Below are 20,167 nucleotides of genomic sequence, written 5' to 3' on the forward strand. Positions count from 1 at the left end.
TCAAAAGCTTGCGAGTATATTATCAAATAAATAGGTTGGACTAAAACCTGGTGTTGTCAGACTTTTTACTATTCTTATAGCTCAGGGGAATTTTAGACATCCCATGGCACGTGACTAAAAGGAAAGGAGGGAGCTCCCAATTGTTTGGATGAATAATTATCCCTCAACTTCACCACTAAAGATAGAGCAATTGCCCATTTATCTCATTTCCTCTTTGTGATATTTTACAAGGCACATCATTCCTCAAGTTGCTAAGATAACAACGGTATCTCAAACAATCATGTTCCCACAAAATGACTCGAGAGGGTTCTGAGGACTGATAATCGATCAGAACTATATCAGGATTGGCATTCTCTCAGTGACCCTACTCTGACCTCTACAAGAGCCAGGCTGATGAAGATATTCACAGTTGTGCTGCTGAAGATTTTACTTTGAAAAATACGTTTTCACTCCCTTTAATTTCCAGGTGCAATTCTTCTTTTCTTTGCCTATTGGCACATGAGGCAGACAATGCAGGTGCTTATGTCTGTTTCCATAGTTTTTTCTGGAACAGGTTGCTAGTCAGAGATGATAATTTGAGGGGAGGGGGTGCCACTCCACATGGCTGACCAGGAGAGTCTCTCGCCCTTGTCATCTGCCGGAAAATTCGGGAACAGTCGGCAGGTAGTGGAAAGCTGGCAAATTATCTCCATGACTCAATTCCCACTCCTCTTCATGCTGAAGCACCCCCAATATTTCAATGCAAGATTTCTCTGCACTTACCTCACTTCTACTTCCAGAATATTTTCACACACATTCAGAGAATGGGCCAGCAAAAGGATAGCGTCTGGTGAGATTACATTATCTGTGATGCTAGGAAGCGGGAGGGATAGAAAAAGGCAAAATCAACAATTGAATTTTTCTAGGGTGAACATAAAGCAGCTTAGTTGGTAAAAGAGGCACACTTCTACGTGCTGCCCTACTGCCAATTGGCTAAGAACATCTCAAAACCTTTCAGTCGGAGTAAGGTCGTCTACTGCCAAGTATTTTGCTAACAGTGATGCCATGTTATAGTATATAGTTATGTCATACTGTAGATATCAAAGCAAAGAAAACAATTACAAATACCAACAATAAAATATCGTGGAACTAAATCAGACCAAAATCTGAAATTCCCCACTAATATACAGATAGAATGTTAAGGTATACATTCAAACTCTCCCTTCCTCTTCCCGCCTTTCCCAAGTTACACAGGGTTGCCGCAGTGCTGCTTGGTTATTCCTTCATATCAACCATATTTTTTTAAAGATTTTGGTAGGTGATTTAAATGCCATTTCCGCCGCTATCCTTCCCTGTTTAACCAGTCTGGAAATCAGCGCCAATACATGCTGGCTTGTCTGTATTAGTGGCTGGGCTTTCATATTGCCAATGTATCCTGGGTGTGGACTTGTACATTGGACCTTCTTGTAAAGAGGGAGGAAAGTTACCCACTAAAACACTCCAGTAAGTTGCAGATTCACGTAATGAAAATCCTAGCATAGTTTTATGGACAAGTGTGGTTCCTCAAGAGGGAAGTCTCCAACTGATTGAGTGTGGGTTCACCAATTACAGTATTTCTTGTTGAGAATAATAAATCACAGTTCTGAAGAGGTAGTGAATGAATTACTTCAAAATCTTCAAGTCATGTAGGCCTGGTAGATGATTCAGTAGTTCTGTAATAACTTCATCATTCAGTGCATTATTTGACAAGCTGTAAATGGAAAGAATACGTAAGAATATAAGAACATAAGAAGTAGGAGCAGGAGTAGGCCATCTAGCCCTTCGAGCCTGCCCCACCATTCAATAAGATCATGGCTGATCTGAAGTGGATCAGTTCCACTTTGCCGCTTTCTCCCCATAACCCTTAATTCCCCTGTCTATCAGAAACCTATCTACCCGTGACTCAAATATATTCAGTGAGGTAGCCTGCACCACTTCAATGGGCAGAGAATCCCAGAGATTCACCGCCCTTTGAGTGAAGAAGTTCCTCCTCAACTCCGATCTAAACTGCCCCCCCCCCCTTATCTTGAGGCTGTGCCCTCTAGTCCTGCTATCCTTTCTAAGAGGGAAGAATCTCTCTACCTCTACCCTATCCATCCCCTTCATTATCTTATATGTTTCTACAAGATCCCCCTTCAGCTTTCTAAACTCCAACGAATACAGACCCAGTCTATTCAGTCTCTCTTCATAGGCTAACCTGCTCATCTCCGGTATCAGCCTAGTGAACCTTCTCTGCACTCCCTCCAACACCAATATATCCTTGCGCAAGTGCGGCGACCAAAACTGCACACAGTACTCCAGCTGCGGCCTCACCAGTGCCCTGTACAGTTGCAGCAAGACCTCCCTGCTTTTATATTCTATCCCCCTCACTACAGGTCAATACAGGTCAAACCACAGCAGTAGTTCACCAAGACGTGTTCTTCAAAGAATTCTAAAAACGTACTTGCAAGTCTAAGTGCATCATAATACAGAAGTTTAACTGGAGCAAGTTAACTTTAGTGGAAACCAAAGAGAAATAGCATCATTGGTCACTTTTACCTGGCTACTCTCAGATTTTCTGCTAAAGCCCAATAGATATAGAGTTCTCCCATTGAAATTCCAGACTACTGACTCTAAGAATATAACAATGTAGGGAGCTGTCCCATATCCAGTAATTATTGTGTTTGTGGAATGCTGTTAGTCTGCTGTTATACTACATCTACCAGTTTTACAGCCAAAGTTTAGGATAGACACCAGAACACCAAAGGAATATTGGAAGCAGCATACTCCTCTGCCATATGAAACTCCTTGCATGGATATTTGCAGAGAGATTTATGCCTCAACCAATGTGTTTTTGACGTTTCAATAGACAGCTGGGAGCACCAACATACCCCAATTGTTGAAAAAGGTTGTGCAGTAAATCTACAAAATAATCAGGTTCTCAAAATGACTGCCTGAATATCTTAAATAATAATGTCTAGTGCAAAGCCAAGGAAGCAGTGCCACCCAGTAACTGGTGGAAATTTAATTCCATGACCAACATTGCACTCCAAAGATTACCAGTCTAATTCCAAAGTGATGTTTTAGGATGTGCACTGATGTTTTCTTCCATAAGAGAAAACATCATGTAACTGATGTTTTCTTTCCATAAGAGTCAGTCACATTGGTGGACTGTTATTATTGGGAAAAGGCAGGAGATTGTGGGAGGAGGTGATGCAACCCTTAGGTACTTCACTCAGGTGGCCTTTGACCTTTGCAGCACATTGTCCTTAAGGTTTTAAAACTGCGTTCCTTAACTAATCTGTTAGGCCAAGCTTTTTTCAAACTCATCTTCTGATACAAGTCACCAGCTAGCCTCAATATGCCTCTTCTCATATTGCTCATTCACTTTTCCCAAATACAACACTTCATCAATGAGCTAGAGTCACTGGCAAATTGTTTAAAAAATGTTCGACTTTGGGTCCCTTTATCCGACAGCTTTTCGCTAGCCCATCTTCATCCCCATATTGTACTCACTCAAGCTCTGTAAGTCCAGGACACTCTTCAAGTGTCAAGCAGAGGCTCCCCATGGTTTTAACATCCATTTCACACTCTTCAAGACTGTAACACAAAAGCACCATATTCCATTGGAGGATGAAGCATTAAAGACGCCACACGCAAAAAACTCAAACTTCTGGAACGATCTATAAGCATTGTTTGTAGACCTGATTTAAATTAGCCATTTCTAATTTACTTAAAATAACTCAAAAAGACTGTGCAACTAAATTCTATTTTTTTCTAACAATATTTTCGTACCGAATTTTCTTTGGCACACACAAATCCTCTGTCCCATACTTAGCTCCAAATGACAAGATTTCCAATGATTCTTTGAAGCCTTGCTCCTGTTGAAATCTGAAATTGAAACATAAAGTGATGTGAAGGAACAGGAAACATGTGGGGGGCAGGGGGGGTAATACCCAGGGGAGGGAGGAAAAAATAAGTGATTTGGGCCATTTGATGGTTGGCCATTCATTACAAATTCCCCATCTTATTAATAAACTCTTACTAATCATCCATCAGAATGAAGCTTGTGGGCATCTGAATGTTCTACTTTGGCCCAGTTATTTTATGATCATGAGGTAAATTTTCCAATCCACCGTGAGAATTGTAGTGGGGGGAACGGAAAGTTTGGCAGAACATTTAAAGGTCTGTTGATCTCAGGCAGGTATTTCTGGTTTTGGAGCAGGTGCGACTGGAAAATCCTGCCCCATATTTGGCCATGTTAAATCAAGTGAGTGGCCTAGCCACCACCTACCCACCCATCCCTGACTCCACCACAATTTAAGCAGCAGCGGCGGAGCACTCAGGCGGTCCACCTACTGGCGGGTCAATTGAGTCCCTTAATTGGGCAATTAATGCCCACTTTAGGGCTTCGTCCCTTATTCTCACTGAAACGACGGAGGTTGAGGTTGAGCGGCGACCTGAAGTCTACAAGATTATGAGGGGCATGGACAGAACAGATAGTCAGAAGTTTTTTCCCAGGGTGGAAGAGTCAATTACTAGGGGGCATAACTTTAAGGTGCAAAGAGCAAGGTTTAAAGGAGATGTACAAGGCAAGTTTTTTTTCACAGAGGATGGTGGGTGCCTGGGACTCGCTGCCAGGGAAGGTAGTGGAAGCAGATAGAATAGTGAGTTTTAAGGGGCGTCTAAACAAATATATGAATAGGATGGGAATGCAGGGATATGGTCACCAGAAGGGTAGGGGCTTTTAGTTCACACAGTCAGTATGGTTACTGCAGGCTTGGAGGGCTGAAGGGCCTGTTCCTGTCCTGTAATTTTCTTTGTTCTTTGTTCAATCGCTTGTACACGGTAGAAAACCCTGTAAGAACCTCCCCAAAGGGTAGAAATCATCCTCCCAGGACATGAAATGGCTGTGGAGCAGCCATTCCTACCCTGAGTGAGCTCCACCCCTGACCTTTCAGTCAGGGCACAGGGACACAGTGCCCTGTATAGCTCAGCCCATGGTGACTAGGGAGCTAACTGTAAGATTGGATTTCATGTTTTTTCTGTAAATTAGTCCATAAGCCCAAGGTGTTTAATAGTTAAAGAAATAGCATCCAATTTATGGGAGGACTAGAAAACAGCAATAATAACCTGTATTTACATAAAGCAGCTTTAGTATAACAAAAAAGGCACTTCATGTGCGCATTATTGAGCAAAATTAAATACCAAGCTGCACGAGGAGACATTAGTGCAGATAATGGCATAGTGATTAACACTGTTGCCTCACAGTGCAGGTACCCAGGTTCAATACCAGCCTTGGGTCACTGTGTGTGTAGAGTTTGCACGTTCTCCCCATGTCTGCTCGGGTTTCTCCTGGGTGCTCAGGTTTCCTCCCAAGGTCCAAAGCTATGCGGTTTCAGTGGGTTGGCCATGGTAAATTGCCCATTCGTGTCAGGGGGACTAGCTAGGATAAATGCATGGGTTATGGGGACAGGGCCTGGATGGGATTGTGGTCGATGCAGACTCGATGGGCCAAATGGTCTCCTTCTGCACTGCAGAATTCTATGGTATAATCTATGATTGAACCTGAAATTTGATCAAAAAGAGGTAGACATTAAAGCGGTTCTTGAATGTGGAAAGAAAGGGCAGTGAGGCAGAGAGATCTGAAGGGGAATTCCAGAGCGTAGAGCCTTCATAACTGAAGGCATAGCTACCAATGGAGACACAATTCATTTCTCATAAGAGAAATATTGTATGGAGTTTTAAATTCCTTGTTAGAGTTGTGATGGGTGGGCAGCCTGGAGTGTTCATGACAAATGTTGAATGAACAAATCTTTATTAGCGTTTAAATCTTCCAGCAACTTGTGTTGTGGAAAATGTACCCCTCTGGCTGCTTGCTGGCCTTGCAAAATCAGCAGCATTATAAGAAATTGCAGCATTTGCACATTAATTCCAGATTAAGCTCGTTGCAGAGAGTTTGGCCTTGTATTTAACAGCATAAAGAACTTCCTGATGGTAAGGTTTATGTTTCCATAACACTACACAGCCTCTCCAACCCAAAAAGGAATCATTTTGAACTGTGGATCCTCCTTCCTATAGGTGGTAAATTATTCTTACAAGTATTTAAGTTTTTGTTGAAATATCTTTTTAACTTTCCTTTTCTTTCTCCTTCTTCTTTCAACCTTTCTTTCCCTCTCTTCAGTCAGAATTCTCTGGCCATTCACGCTGACAGGATTCTCTGGACCCACTGGTGGTGCACCTCATGATGTGGGTTTCCTGGCGACATGGGGTGGTTTCCGTGGGAATTCCAGGCACCAGAGGATTGAACTGCCAGTGAATGGCACACCACCTCCCGATGCTGAGCAAATCGCTGAGGGGAGGCCAAAGAATCTCACCCTTTATTTCTTTCTGTCAATGATGCGACTGTAATTATTCAGAATTTGATCACTGCCAGTCCATTCCCAATCATTAAATCTCATTGGCTAAGGAGATACACTGTTGATTTAGTCATCAACCAAGGTCCTACCCACCCCATTCCAGAAAATTCCAGCCACTGACTTTATTCACAATACAACTGAAGAGCAAATTCCCTCCAAAATAGTGACCCTCATCTTTCTTGTTTACCATCTAAAATTTAAAACATCCACTGAATATTATTACTACCTCATTTTCCCTAACAGTGACCCAACTCTGGATGAGGTATGGGGACTGTACTTACAGTGCATCTGGGTCTGTAACATAACTAACAAATGGAGCAGAGGCTGCAGAGAGCGGAAGCTCCGTAAAGAGGAGAGGCATGGAACACTCGTCCTGACCCACCCCGGCTTATCCAAGGACACTTTACCAATCTACACCTAAACTAGCAGCAGAGTGTGAGGTCACTCTGACTCAACAAGGAGCTGCTTACAGAGTTGCATCATCGCCTTCAACACAGCCTGGAGTCTCTCACCAGGGAGGTCAGTGGCTGATAAGGTCAGTTTCATTGAGCTTCCTAGAAAAAAATCCAGACAGAAACGGGTGACATATTCCCAGGAAACTGTGCAGCGATGTACCCATTCAACAACTGAGAGCCTGTAAGCTGGGTGAGGTGAATAGACGATTTTCTCCCTCAGCAGGGAAAAGCAGGATGAGAGATCCCATGATGTTCCTAGGAGAGCGGGATTCCCGATAGTCTACACTGTCCGCATCTCAATGGGGAGAGGTCCAGGAACTAAATGAGCTCTCAATCTACCAATGCACAGTTACTGTATGGCATGGTGGCACAGTGGTTAGCACTGCTGCTTTACAGTGCCAGGGGCTCAGGTTCAATTCCAGTCTTGGGTCACTGAGTGTGTGGAACTTGTACTTCTCCCTGCATCTGCGTGCATTTCCTCCAGGTGCTCTGGTCTCCTCCACATTCCAAAGCTGTGCAGGTTAGGTGGATTAGTTGTGCTAAATTGACCCTTAATGTCAAAGGGATTAGCAGGGTAAATAAGTGTGGTTACAGGCAGGGCCTGGGTGGGATTGTTGTCTATGTGGTCTCAATGGGCTGAATGGCCTCCTTCCGCACTGTACAGATTCTATGATTCATGTACAATACATTCATGTTGGTGAATGCCCACTATCCTGGCAGAAGTCTTGATACCTTCATTCTGGTGCAGTCAGCTATTGCCACTGTTTTCAGACCTCCAGGGAGAACCAGAGGACGGCTTCTAAGAGATGAATGGTGCTCCCTCGATACAGGCTCAAACCGCCACTTTCTCACCACTGCCCACTGCCAATCAATCAGGTGAAAATAACAATGTGTGTATCGAGAGCAAAAGCGCCACCAGGAATATTGTGGAACAGATCATTGGTGAAGCAATGCTTCTAGTTCCCGAACCGCTAGTACACTCTAGTACACATTGGAGCAGGTGCTCAAGTTCATGGTGTCCTGTTGCAAGCTTCATATCATCACTGTCACAAGACACAGACAATTGGCACCAGGAAACCTGAGGATACCTCAGGAAGAGGAGGACATTTCCTGAATGGTGTCCACTCAGAGTTTGGTTCTCATAGGACAACCTCTCTTTTTCAACATGGACCCCGCATTCTCTACATAGAGATGCCTCATCACAGCTTCTAATTGGCTACCATACTTTAACAGTAAAAAAATCTTTCATTAACACTTTAATCGAACAACACATCCAATTATAATTTATTATAACACTAGAAATTGATATTCAAAAAGATAGATGTTTGATGGCTGGGGCAGACACAATGGGTCAAAGGCCTCTTTTTGTGATGTATAACCTTGGCCTTAATGTTATTTATAAAGTGCTGTTTGCTGGATCTTGCAGAATAGCTGTTGTATTCACACACAACAGTTAATGCACTTTATTGTGAAGTGGCACATTACAGTTTGGAGACAGATGTGACAAGATATTATAAAAAATCTCTTTAAAACACTGGCAATTTGAAGAATAGTAGAATTACCTGTATTTCCCACAGAACTTGATTAGTCCTTTTCTGTTCTTCCCCAAACTAAAACAGAATTGAAAAGAGGGATGAAACTTCTCAAACACCAAAATGAAAGCAATTATAAAGTTAATTATTTCAAATCTTTCCTCCTCCAAGTTACAGCCTTCCTGACATGGACATGTCACCACTGTCTCATTGTCATTGAGCCAAAATTCCTAGAACCCTCTGTCTTCTGGGACTTTCTACCTAACGGCACTGCAAATTGCAAAAGTACCAAACTACAAAAGGTTGCGAACGAAGCCCAGTCCATCACACATACCAACCTCCAATCCACTGATTCCATCTACACTTCCCATTATCTCGGAAAAGCAGCCAGCATAATCAAGGACTCTATTGCACCCCGGACATACTCTTTTTCATCTTCTTTCATAGGGAAAAAGATACAAAAGTCTGAGAACACATACCAACCGACTCAGGAACAGCTTCTTCCCTGCTGCCATCAGACATCTGAATGGACCTATCACCTGATCTTTCTCTTCTCCCTATCTGTAACTGCAACTGTACATTCTGCGCTCTCCTTTCTTTCTCTCCTGTGTACTCTATGACGGTATATTTTTGTCTGTCTAGCACGCAAGAAACAATACTTTTCACTGTACCCCAATATATGGGGCATAGATAAGGTAGATAGCCAACATCTTTTCCCAAAGGTAGGGGAATCTAAAACTAGAGGACATAGGTTTAAGGTGAGAGGAGAGAGATATAGAAGGGTCTAGTGGGGTAATTTTTTCACTCAGAGGGTGGTGTCTGGAACAAGCTGCTAGAGGTAGTAGTAGAGGCAGGTATAATTTTATCTTTTAGGAAACATTTAGATAGTTACATGGGTAGGATGGGTATAAAGGGATATGGGCCAAATGCAGGCAGTTAGGACTAGCTTAGCGATAAAAACTGGGCGGCATGGACAAGTTGGGCTGAAGGGCCTGTTTCGATGCTGTAAACCTCTATGACTATATGACAATAATGTATCAAATCAAATCACCCCACACACTGTAGGCATGTAAGACTTGCTATCCACCTTCTCCAGAACAACTAGGAATTACCAATAAATAAATTTAGAAGAAAATGGCTGATTATGACAGTAACAAAAATAGAAAATGCTGGAAAATCTCAACATTGTGGAGAGAGAACAGAGCCAACGTTTCAAGTCTAGAAGACCCTTTGTCAGAGTGTGAGAGCTGAGTGTGACTGTACATTGCTTGTGGTCCAGGCATTCTGTGCTTTGAAGAGGCAGTGTTGTCAGTACTCCAACAGCACCATTTGGGCAAGGAGGTGATGAAATCTTTAATGAGCAAAGAGATTTTATTTGTGCCCAGAAGTGCTTCCGCTGATTTAGGCATGCAACTAACTTGGGGACTTCACTGCAGCTGCTCAGAGGCATAAACTGGCCCAGTATTAACATAATCATTCACCTTTCTCTAAATCTCTGAAATAGCACCATGCTCCCTGTGTGTACAGTAGCAAACTGTGTTTCATCATCTAGGTATTAAAGGTTGAAACCTGCTTTTGAGTTGCTTCCCCATCCCCTGCTCTTTATGTGAAAATGATCCCCTGCGACCTCTGTGTATTGTGTGGACATGATGGTAAATGCCACCTGGTCTGATGACAAAACAAAGGGAGTGTTCTGTATATTAAACAGCATCTGAAGCTGCCCAAAAATGAAATTACATTTAACTTAGCAAAAAAAAAAGACCTTTGATTCAAATGCTGAGAATACTGTTTAGTGTTTTCCCCAGCGTAACTTTGACAGGAAATCAACAGAAAGTTAAGTGCATCTGTCTGCTTACCTTCCACCAGCATTCCAGTTGTCAATCAGGAGAAACCCTTCCCAACCCCGACACTTTCCCCTCTTACTGCCACTGCCCTCCCCAGGAAATTTTTGGCCTTAACATTAACAAAACACTTATTTACAACTTCAGCGATCCTGAAGGAAAATCACACGGTTATATTTCACACAGGTAAAAAAACCTATTGAGACAATTCATTTGACACTTTGATTTCCCATCATGCTTTGAGAGTTGATGGTGCACATCATGGCGGGGCAGGGAGCACTCTGATGATGTCATTCATAAAATCAAAAAGTGCATACTTGTAAACGGGAGCAGGGATTCTATGTGAGGAAGAAGACTGCAATTTGTATTGAACATCAGGTAACAACTTTTTACTTCTCATTTTGGGGGCGATCTTACCATTGCACCCCACCAGTTGACGGGCAGAGCAAGCCAGTAAGATCGCGCGAGAGCTGAGAAATCAGGTTCGTGCCCGATTTCTCGTCTCCTGCAATTTTACCGGCACCGGATATCTGACGAAGTCAGCCTCGCACCCATCTCTGACATGAGGCTGAATAAATTATTTAAATCAGATTTAAATATGTTTTGCATGAGTTAAGTGAGCCTGGGATAGGTCGTCCGAAGAGTGTCTGGCAAGAATCACAGTCGGTCCCAAGCAATGTGAACTAGACATGGTTGCCTCGCCGTCGGAGGTCAACTGGAGGCCATTGAGGCCCCCCAGAGATTGGAGCCAAGGGGGATGTTGCCCCTTGGGCAGTGCCAAGGGTTCAGGACCAGACCAGTGACGGCCTTTTTGTGGGGGGGGAGGAGGACCGCTGCGCACTCTGCACAGTAATCAGTGGGGGAGAAAGAGGGTGCAATTGGAGCTGGCCATAGGGGGAGGGGGGGCATAATGGCCATTGGTGAAGGGAGAGAGGGAGGCCTGCACCGTTCTGCATTGCAATTGGTAGGGGGAGGGAGGGGAATCGATTGGGGCAGGATGGGGTGGTGAGGGTAGATCGGTCTGGGCAGGTGGGGCGGAGTCATGGAGCTGGATCAGTTCGGGCAGGTGGGAAGGCACATGGGGGTAGATTGGTTTGGGTGGGTGGAGGGGGTGGGGTCATGGGAGTAGATCAGTCTGGGTAGGTGAAGTGTTGCAATAGGCCACACCTTCCTGCAGGAACTGGTTGGGGCTGCCTGCTTGAGGCCATGGAGACTGGCTGAGAGCAGTAGAGGCTGAGTGAAAGGTCCCTCTGTTCTCACTGCAGCAGGACCCGCGCATGCGCAATTGCAACCTCTGCTGCTCTCAGCCAGTGTTTGGGTGATTTAAGTCCTGCCCACTCCCCCTACAGACGAGAGGCAGTTTTGGAGGTTTTTCTTTGGTGTAAGTGCATAAGATCGCAGATTTGGACTTGCCCAAAGAAAAAGGATCAAAAACTGTTCTGTTTTCACACTTATCCTAGATTTTGAATTTTTTTCCTCTTGGTCCTGGACTGCTGGCATGCTCTGATTGAGAATGGAATTAAATGGTTAAGTACAGAGTAAAGGTTGTGCAAAACAAAAGGTTTCGATATCCTTGATCATGGAATGAGCATCGGAAAAATGGTGATGGTTTCCTCAGTGGGTTAAATGGGTGAAGTGGAGTCCACGGTAGAGCAGATTATACATGGGCTATGGAAGGACTGGGGCAAATGGCTTTCACTCTACTAGTGTATTTTTTAATTTTCTTAATGGCTTTAGGCTTTCTTGGGAGTTCCCTTTTGTGATCTTACTCCTATAGGCAATTTTAGCTTAATGATTGGAAAATGGGATCAGCATCCTATCTCAGCAAAAGCTTTAAAGTTGGAAAACACAGATTTATTTTTCTTGTGTGAACTGTAATTAGATGAGTAACTCTCTCAACCTCCTGAACATTTCCAGCTTACCTTACTGCCACCTCAGTTATTTCTCGGACCCTTTTCAGACATCCAGCCAAACAGAGGACTCCAGCCAATGAGATGAGATTATTGCTGACACTGTGGTGAAGATAGAAAGTTACTTTGAACGTCTGTGTGCATGGCTTGTTGTGGAGACAGTTGCCAAGGTTATCGTTTTAACCCAGCTACACTACTAAAAAATCTCTCCAGACACATTTTAATAGTGTTTTAAAAACTGACATTCAATTCCCCCCAAGTAAGTCAAAATCTTGAATTTTTGCCAAATTATAGTTGCCAAGTGGCAACACCATCTTTTTCCATTCTCCTCCCTTCATTTAATCGCAGGCCTCACTGTGGTCTGCAATGGTTGCTGCCATTTGTTTCACAGCCACTATCTGGTGGTAATAACAGCTTCCCTTGGGCATCAATCATTCGTAGGCCTTGCAATGCAGGTTCGAAGCTTCTCTCAGAGAGTGTGCTCTCTAATTAAAGATTTAATCTCACAACATTCAGGGATTATAGGGAAGATCATTGGAGCCATGCAACACTTGATTGGCACAGGCGGTACGGTGGCACCGTGATTAGCACTGCTGCTCATAGCACTAGGGACCCGGGTTCAATTCCAACCTTGGGTCACTGTCTGTGTGGAGTTTGCATGTTTTCGTTGTGTCTGTGTGGGTTTCCTGCGGGTGCTCCAGTTTCCTCCCACAATCCAAAGACGTGTGGGTTAGGTTGATTGGCCATGGTAAATTGCCCCTTAGTGTCAGGGGGTTAGCAGGGTAAATATGTGCGGTTACAGGAATAGGTTCTGGATGGGATTGCGGTCGGTGCAGACTCAATGGGACAAATGGCCTCCTTCTGCACTATAGAGTTTCTATGAACAGTCAGACATTATGCTTATTTGGCCATTGTCATTCTTCTTCTTGCTACTCAGCTCAAAAGGCAAGCTGGCTGAAGGGAAATCATCAAATGAGTACGGCAAGGGTGAATCATTCTCATATCCTGGGTTCAATCTACCACTCAGCATTACATGCTGGGCTTCCAAGTTACCTCAATTTGCGATCATAGTAAATGAAGATAATGGGTGGGATTCTCCGGGCCACCCACCATGGAGAGAGGCAGCCTGCTATTGGCCGGTGGCAAAATCTTCTAGCCCTGCCGTTATCAATGGGATTTCCCATTGATTCCACCCCCTGCTGCTGGAAAATCTGCAGCACTAGTGCGCCGATGGTGGAACTGGAAGATCCTGCCGACGGGAAGGGCAGGGAAATCCAGTCCTTCGTCTGTGCTACAAAATAATATGCAGATAGATTTTAACCTTGATAAACCACTGCTAACAGGAGGAGTTTAGTTCAAAAGCCTCATCATTGCAGCAGTTTAGCAACCTACAAACTGATTTGTAGTATCCTTGATATCTCCCCTCCAGAGCTCTGATGGGATAGGAAGGGATCCTTAAGGTGTCACAGGAAATGGTTCTCAAAACACATGGAACATACAATGCAACTCAGCAGCACTACAGCAAAACTACCCTTAACAGTTACATCTGTGCCCGCAAATTCATAATACGTCGGATTTTAACTGCAGTTTGCTCCACTTAAATTATAACATGTCACCCAGAAAGCTGAATAAAATGTCAGAGTGTAAGTAGACTTTGTCCTACATGGACATTAATTGGGTTTTCACATGAACTTACTTTATTAGTTTGGAAACACGCAGCTTTGCTAGGAGCTCAACTAACTTTTCAATTCCGCTATCTCCAAGGGAGTTATTCGATAAACTGTGAAGAGAAAGGAGTTGTCAGTGCAGAATTATAGAATCTTAGAATTGAACTGCACGGAAGGAGGTCATTTGACCAGAATCTGGGCTGGCTCTCCCGAACAGAAATCCAATTAATCTCTTTCCCAAGTTTTTTCCACTTAACTGTAGTGTAGCGTGGTAAAGTTCTAACTCCAGCTAGTGAACTAGTAAATGTTTATTAACAGAATAACTATACACGTTACACAGCAAGGGGAAAGGTTTTTAACGTTACAGGCCCAAAGTTCTGACAGCTGGAACAGCAAGTCTGAGTGAATCCCGATTGGATGAGCAGGTCACATGACCATTTCAGGGCCATGTCCCTTAAAGGGTTACAACACCACACTATCCATGCAAAATATCTTCCCAAGTATTTATCCAATTCCCTTTTTCAAAGTTATTATGGAATCTCTATCCATAAGACTAACAGCCAAAGCATTCCAAATACTCAGTCTAAAACTATTTTCATCATCTCATCTCCACTGCTTTCGCCCATCAAATTAAATCAACATCCTCTTGTTATCAACTCTTTAGCCATCGTAAGTGGTTTCTCTTTACTTATTTTATCTAGATGCTTCATGATTGTAAACGCATCTGTCAAATATCATCTTAACCATCTCTGCCCTAAGAAAAACAAACCAGCTTCCCGAATTTATCCCTGTAACTGGAATTCCTCACACCTGAGACTTACTCTAGTGAGTGTAGTAAGCCTAGTAATCATTGGAGCCATTCAATACTTGATTGGCACAGGTGGTGCAGTGGCACAGTGGTTAGCACTGCTGCCTCACAGCACCAGGGACCTGGGTTCAATTCCAGCCTCGGGTCACTGTCCGCTTGGAATTTACACATTCTCCTTGTGTCTGCATGTGTTTTCTCCAGGTGCACCAGTTCCCTCCCACAATCCAAAGATGTGTGGGTTAGGTTGATTGGCCATGCTAATTTGCCCCCATACATATATGGGGTTACAGGAATAGGGCCAGGGTGGGATTGTGGTCTGTGCAGACCTGATGGGACAAATGGCCTCTTCTGCACTGTAGGGATTCTATGAAAAGTCAGAGTACTAAGAGTGAGAGACTTATTCTAGTAAGTCTAGTAAGGTTTACTCTAGTAAGTCTCTCCTCTACTCTCTCCAAAACATGTGCATCCTTCCATCAGCGTGCTGCCTAGAATTAGAGCCATTTCTCCAGCAGGGGCTAAAACAATTGTTTTATATAGGTTTAGATAACTTCCTGGCTATTGGATTGAATTCTTCTGTTTATATAGGGTCTTTTAAGATAAGTTTGGATAAGTACATGGGACTTAGTAAGATAGAGGGCTATAGGTAAGCCTAGTAGGTAGGGACATGTTTGGCGCAACTTGTGGGCTGAAGGGCCTGTTCGTGCTGTAGTTTTTCTATGTTTTATAAAGCTCAGGATTCCATATGCTTAATTACCTGTGCTTTGGATATCTGCCCTTTCACCTTCAAGGTTTTGTGCACCACGTCCCCAGCTCTCTCTGTTCTTGCATCCCCTTTAAAACTGCACCATTTAGCATGTATTGACGCTCATTATTCCTACCAATATATAACTCCGCTATATACACCATTCCAGCTGAAAAACAGCCATTCAGCCCCTTGGGGAAATAGTGGTGGTAATGTCACTGGACCAGAAGTCCAGGCTAATGCTCGACAGGACATGGGTTCAAGTCTGACCACAGCAGCTGGTGGAATTTAAAATCAACGAATAAATCTGGAATTGGAAATTAAGTAAATTAATGTTATGAAAAACCCATCTGGCTCACTAATACCCCTTTGGAGAAGGAAATCTGCCACCCTTACACAGCAATGTGGTTCACTCTTAACTGTTCTCTGAAGTAGCCACTTAGTTTAAGGGCAATCATGTCAACATTTCAAGAGATGGTGCGCATCTTGTGAAGGGAGACAGGAAGAGTTTATTTGGTGTCTCTGGCTGATGACCACCACCGTGGAAGGATTGGCCAAAACTTCATGAAGAATCAAATGTGGCAGGGCACCAAATGTACGCTGATCCTGACCAATGGCCTGCAGACAATCTGCTTGGAGCAAAGCCTCACCTTAGTGGCTCAATGTCTCATTGACATGTGGCCAAGGGCCCACCAAGGTTGAGGAGCGAAGGTGAGTCCTGAGAGCGAAATAGAGAAAGGGTACATATAGATGCTCTTACTGTGGCAAAGCTTCACCAAGATTATGGGTTCCATTTTAACCCAGAGCAAACTCAGAGTTCATAAAAACACTAAACAGCAGCCTCTTTGGTCAGCATCTTAAACTAACAATTTTTTAAAAATTGTAATTTCTAAACTTGGAAGACATCTGATGAGTTGCTGTGATATCAAAGCTTTTACTGCAACTTAAAGCAATAGGAGCAATATTACTAAATAGTTTCTAACACTGTATCTGCACATGGAGCAGTAAAGACAAAAGAAGTGAGCTTTCTCTGAGGACAGAAACATTGCCTGGGTGGATAAAACTCTTTGCCATCACTTACTTAAGTTCTGCAAGATCACTGCAGTTTTCCAGGGTAGAGGCCAGCTCTTCCAAATGCTTCACTTGAAAATAGCAGTTAGTCAGGCTGCAATGAGTTTGTAAAAAAAGATTATTTCAGTCGTTCTCCAGAGGAAGTACAATCATCAACCAATAAACATACCGTACGCCTGAGAATCTCACTCCCAGATCTCTTACACAGGAACATTTCCCCAGGGCTCAGACACTGGTGAGAGGAACTACAAACGATGCACAATTGTTTGGGTTTGTGATGGGAATGCTGTCAATATACAGATCTGTTCTTATTCACGAGATTGAGTTACCTCATGTTATCTTTAAATCTACACTGGGCCGTCCAGGTTTCATTGATGGAAAGTTCTATGAACCTAGTTTAAGTTTTGACAGTGCAGTTGAGATTTTCTGGCCTCACTTGCCCCAAGGCTGGAAAATCCCTCCCTTGGTCAATGGACCTTTGCATGATCCATGTTTCGCATTATATGATTCCCATGGTGAGTGGGATGGGTAAATTCCACCCCATGTCTACTAAAAAGTCCATTGGGAATGTGCAACCAAAAAGGTACATTTTGTTTGTAATGGTACCTGGACTGTATATTTTATGTATATTCATGATAAAACATGAAGGGCCCGCCAGCCCCACCCACGGTGTTTACCAGCAGCATAGGTGGTTAATCACTGGCCACTGAGCCTTCCAGTCCCGCCAATGTTTACGGTATTTTGTGTGGCTCGCCTTTCCTGCTGCCAGGGAACACACCATGGGGGTGGGGAAGGTTTGTCTTTGACTGGAAGATCCCGCCTGTAGGAAGAGTCAGAAGGTTAAGTCCAAAGGTTTCCTGTGTCATTCTCGTGCTTTTAGGGGTGATGGCACTGGCTTTGGACCCACTCACAGGAAGCCCTGAGTGTAATGCTTCTTTGTCCATATTAAAACAGTAATTATCACATTTCAATGTCATCAAATCAAGTGTTTTGGAGGAACCCTGAAGATACAAGAAAGGTTCTTCCTTCGGACACTTATCAAGACAGTGCAGTAGATACTTTTGCTGGTTCTTTAAGCGGTTTTACCTTAGTTTTTTCAAAGGTGCAGGTACGATCCTTGAATCCCCAGTGCTACTCAATCTAAAATCCACCGGTGGGGTCTTCCGTTCATCTCTGTTAGAACAAAGTGAATTGTCGGGTCATTGAAATGTCAGTCTTTTATCATACTGGGAGGAAGTTAGAATACAACTGGCTCCTCTCAAAAATAATATATCCTAATGCACAGAGTCAGTGCAGACTCAATGGGCTGAATGGCCTCTGCTGCACTGTCAGGATATTACGAAATGTGGGACAAGCCAATGTCTGGAATTGGTATGGATTCAATTTAGAGCTGAAATCTTTGCCTGTACTTGGGACTCCTGTCTGACAGCTGAAAATGGAAAGATGTTTAACTTACAAACACACCATATTTTCAGCAGAGCTGAAACATTCCGTTCAGTATTTGGGCAAATACAATGCTGAGAATTTCTGGAGGGGTTCTCCCCAGTCAGCCACATTCTCCTGGTGCAAATGGCATGTATCTTCACATGGTATATGCAGGATTTTGGGATTGATAGGCCCACATCTCTCTCCCAGTGATTTTTTTTCCAACACAGGGAAGATAGACAACAAGAAAGCTCATTAGCTTCCAGGTCCCTGCAGTGTGATTATTCCTCCATCCATAATCCTAACCAACTAGCTCACTATTTATAACAAATACATGTGTTCTTTTCTTATGCAAAGCTCAGGTTTTATATTGATTGTTTAAATATAATCTTAATCTTTGTGATCATCTTTATAAGATGATCAGAGGGTTAGATAGGGTGGACAGTGAGAGCCTTTTTCCTCGGATGGTTATGACTAACACGAGGGGACATAGCTTTAAATTAAGGGGTGGTAATTATAGGACGGATGTCAGAGGTAGGTTCTTTACTCAGAGGGTAGTAAGGGCGTGGAATGCCCTGCCTGCCACAGTTGTGGACTCGCCAACTTTAAGAGCGTTCAAATGGTCAATGGATAGGCATATGGATAACATTGGAATAGTTTAGGTTAGAGGGTCATTAGATTGGTTCCACTGGTCGGCGCAACATCAAGGGCTGAAGGGCCTGTACTGCACAGTAGTGTTCCATGTTCTATGAATTCAAATGTTGTGTTGGCTGAGTGACATCCAGCATATTTGAAGAAGGTCCAGTTTAATGGACTGGACTGAAATTAAGCCAAGTGACAAGAAACCGTTGCACTAAAATTGTGTAAAAATTAAACAGCAATATATATTTATTTGGAACAAATGCTTGAATCAGCCAATCTTGAGCTTTTCATGGACAGATGGAAAGAATCATGGGATTTGAACCCCAAATATCCGAAAATGCCAAGGAAACTCCATCCGCTAAAAACAAAACATGATTCAATCACACCAGTCCCAATTTTAAACAGTCACAACGTGAATCCCAAACAACCAGCAACAGTCTCCGAATCCCATACGATCAAATCGATATTTACATCAACAATCTTGATCATTGTGGCTAAGGAAAAAGATTGGAAATTGAAATTCTGGAATTATATCAAAGTGTATAAAGAAGTTGTAGTTAAAATGACTGTTTTCTGTGTCGAGTTTCTCACCTCACTTCAATGTCTTCTTGCTGTTCTGCAAATTTAAGTAGCACGGTCTGGTGATGTTTCAGGCTGTAGAAAGAAAATTGCAAACACAGAGTTGAGCTTAAATGCAGGTATGCAAATAGGTCATCTTCTGTCAGCAAGGTATATGGAACTAGTTACTGCCTTTAGAACCCATTAATGATCTGTTTACCAAACTAATTCTTGGTGCAACCCCCTATGTAATGCATCAGATTCCATTTGACCCTGGGGCAAAGATTTGGAGGTACAAGGGTTATTGAGTTGGGGGAGACAGTTGTGGAGGCTTCAATTCTTGAATGTGCCTCATCTCCTCCTCCTTTACCTCCATCTCCCCTTTTTCACCTTCCCATCCCTCCCTCCTTCACTCCCCAACTCCCTCATGGGGTGAGTTGATGAAAAGGCAGGGCTTCATTAAAGAAAAATGAACATCTACCTATATTCACAATTTTTTGGACTGGCTGCAATTAGGCCTCAGAGGGCAGTCCATTAGGCCATACCCATCAACAAAAAAAAACGCAAGTTTTTACAGTGAGGTTAGCACTGCTGCCTCACATAGCCAGGAATCTGGGTTCAATTCTGGCCTTGGGTCACAGTCTGTGTGGAGTTTGCACATTCTTCCCATGTCTGCATGGGTTTTCTCCGGGTGCTCCAATTTTCTCCCACAGTCCAAACCTGCGCAGATTATGTGGATTAGCCATGCCAAATTGCCTCTTAGCATCAGGGGGATTAGCAGGGTAAATGCATGAAGTTACAGGGGGAGGGCTTGGGTGGGATTGTTGTTGATGCAGGCTCGATGGGTCAAATGGCCTCCTTCTGCATTATAGGGATTCTATGATTCCATAAAAGGGTCTCTCAGCTCTCAGATATCAGTCCAAGCTTCATGGCAACTATCGCTGCCTTGAAGCTTGTGACCCCCAGATCTCATCTCACCCACAGTTTGGAAACACTGCATTCATTTATTCTGGTGAATGTTACTACTCATTTAATCAGAATTTTTGAGTCAGAATCTCTTACATATAGCCTCAATCCTAATACCTTTGATAAAGTAAATT

General features: G+C 43.3%; 1 protein-coding gene across 1 annotated transcript in view; it reads right to left on the reverse strand.

Moving 5' to 3' along the window:
- Positions 1-20,167, reverse strand: part of nlrc5 (NLR family, CARD domain containing 5) — a 171,937-nt gene that overhangs the window by 70,884 nt on the left and 80,886 nt on the right. The window contains exons 16-25 of the mRNA XM_080187115.1: positions 19,101-19,163; positions 17,529-17,615; positions 16,453-16,536; positions 13,851-13,934; positions 12,167-12,256; positions 8,434-8,481; positions 3,793-3,888; positions 3,514-3,597; positions 1,646-1,729; positions 763-852 (exon numbers count right to left, since the gene is read on the reverse strand). Of these exons, the coding sequence (XP_080043241.1) occupies positions 763-852; positions 1,646-1,729; positions 3,514-3,597; positions 3,793-3,888; positions 8,434-8,481; positions 12,167-12,256; positions 13,851-13,934; positions 16,453-16,536; positions 17,529-17,615; positions 19,101-19,163 (810 nt within the window). The remainder of the gene's footprint in view (positions 1-762; positions 853-1,645; positions 1,730-3,513; positions 3,598-3,792; positions 3,889-8,433; positions 8,482-12,166; positions 12,257-13,850; positions 13,935-16,452; positions 16,537-17,528; positions 17,616-19,100; positions 19,164-20,167) is intronic.

The sequence above is a fragment of the Carcharhinus amblyrhynchos genome, chromosome 4, assembly GCF_965287045.1.
Source record: "Carcharhinus amblyrhynchos chromosome 4, sCarAmb.v2.hapA, whole genome shotgun sequence".
In the NCBI taxonomy this organism is placed as follows: Eukaryota; Metazoa; Chordata; class Chondrichthyes; order Carcharhiniformes; family Carcharhinidae; genus Carcharhinus; species Carcharhinus amblyrhynchos.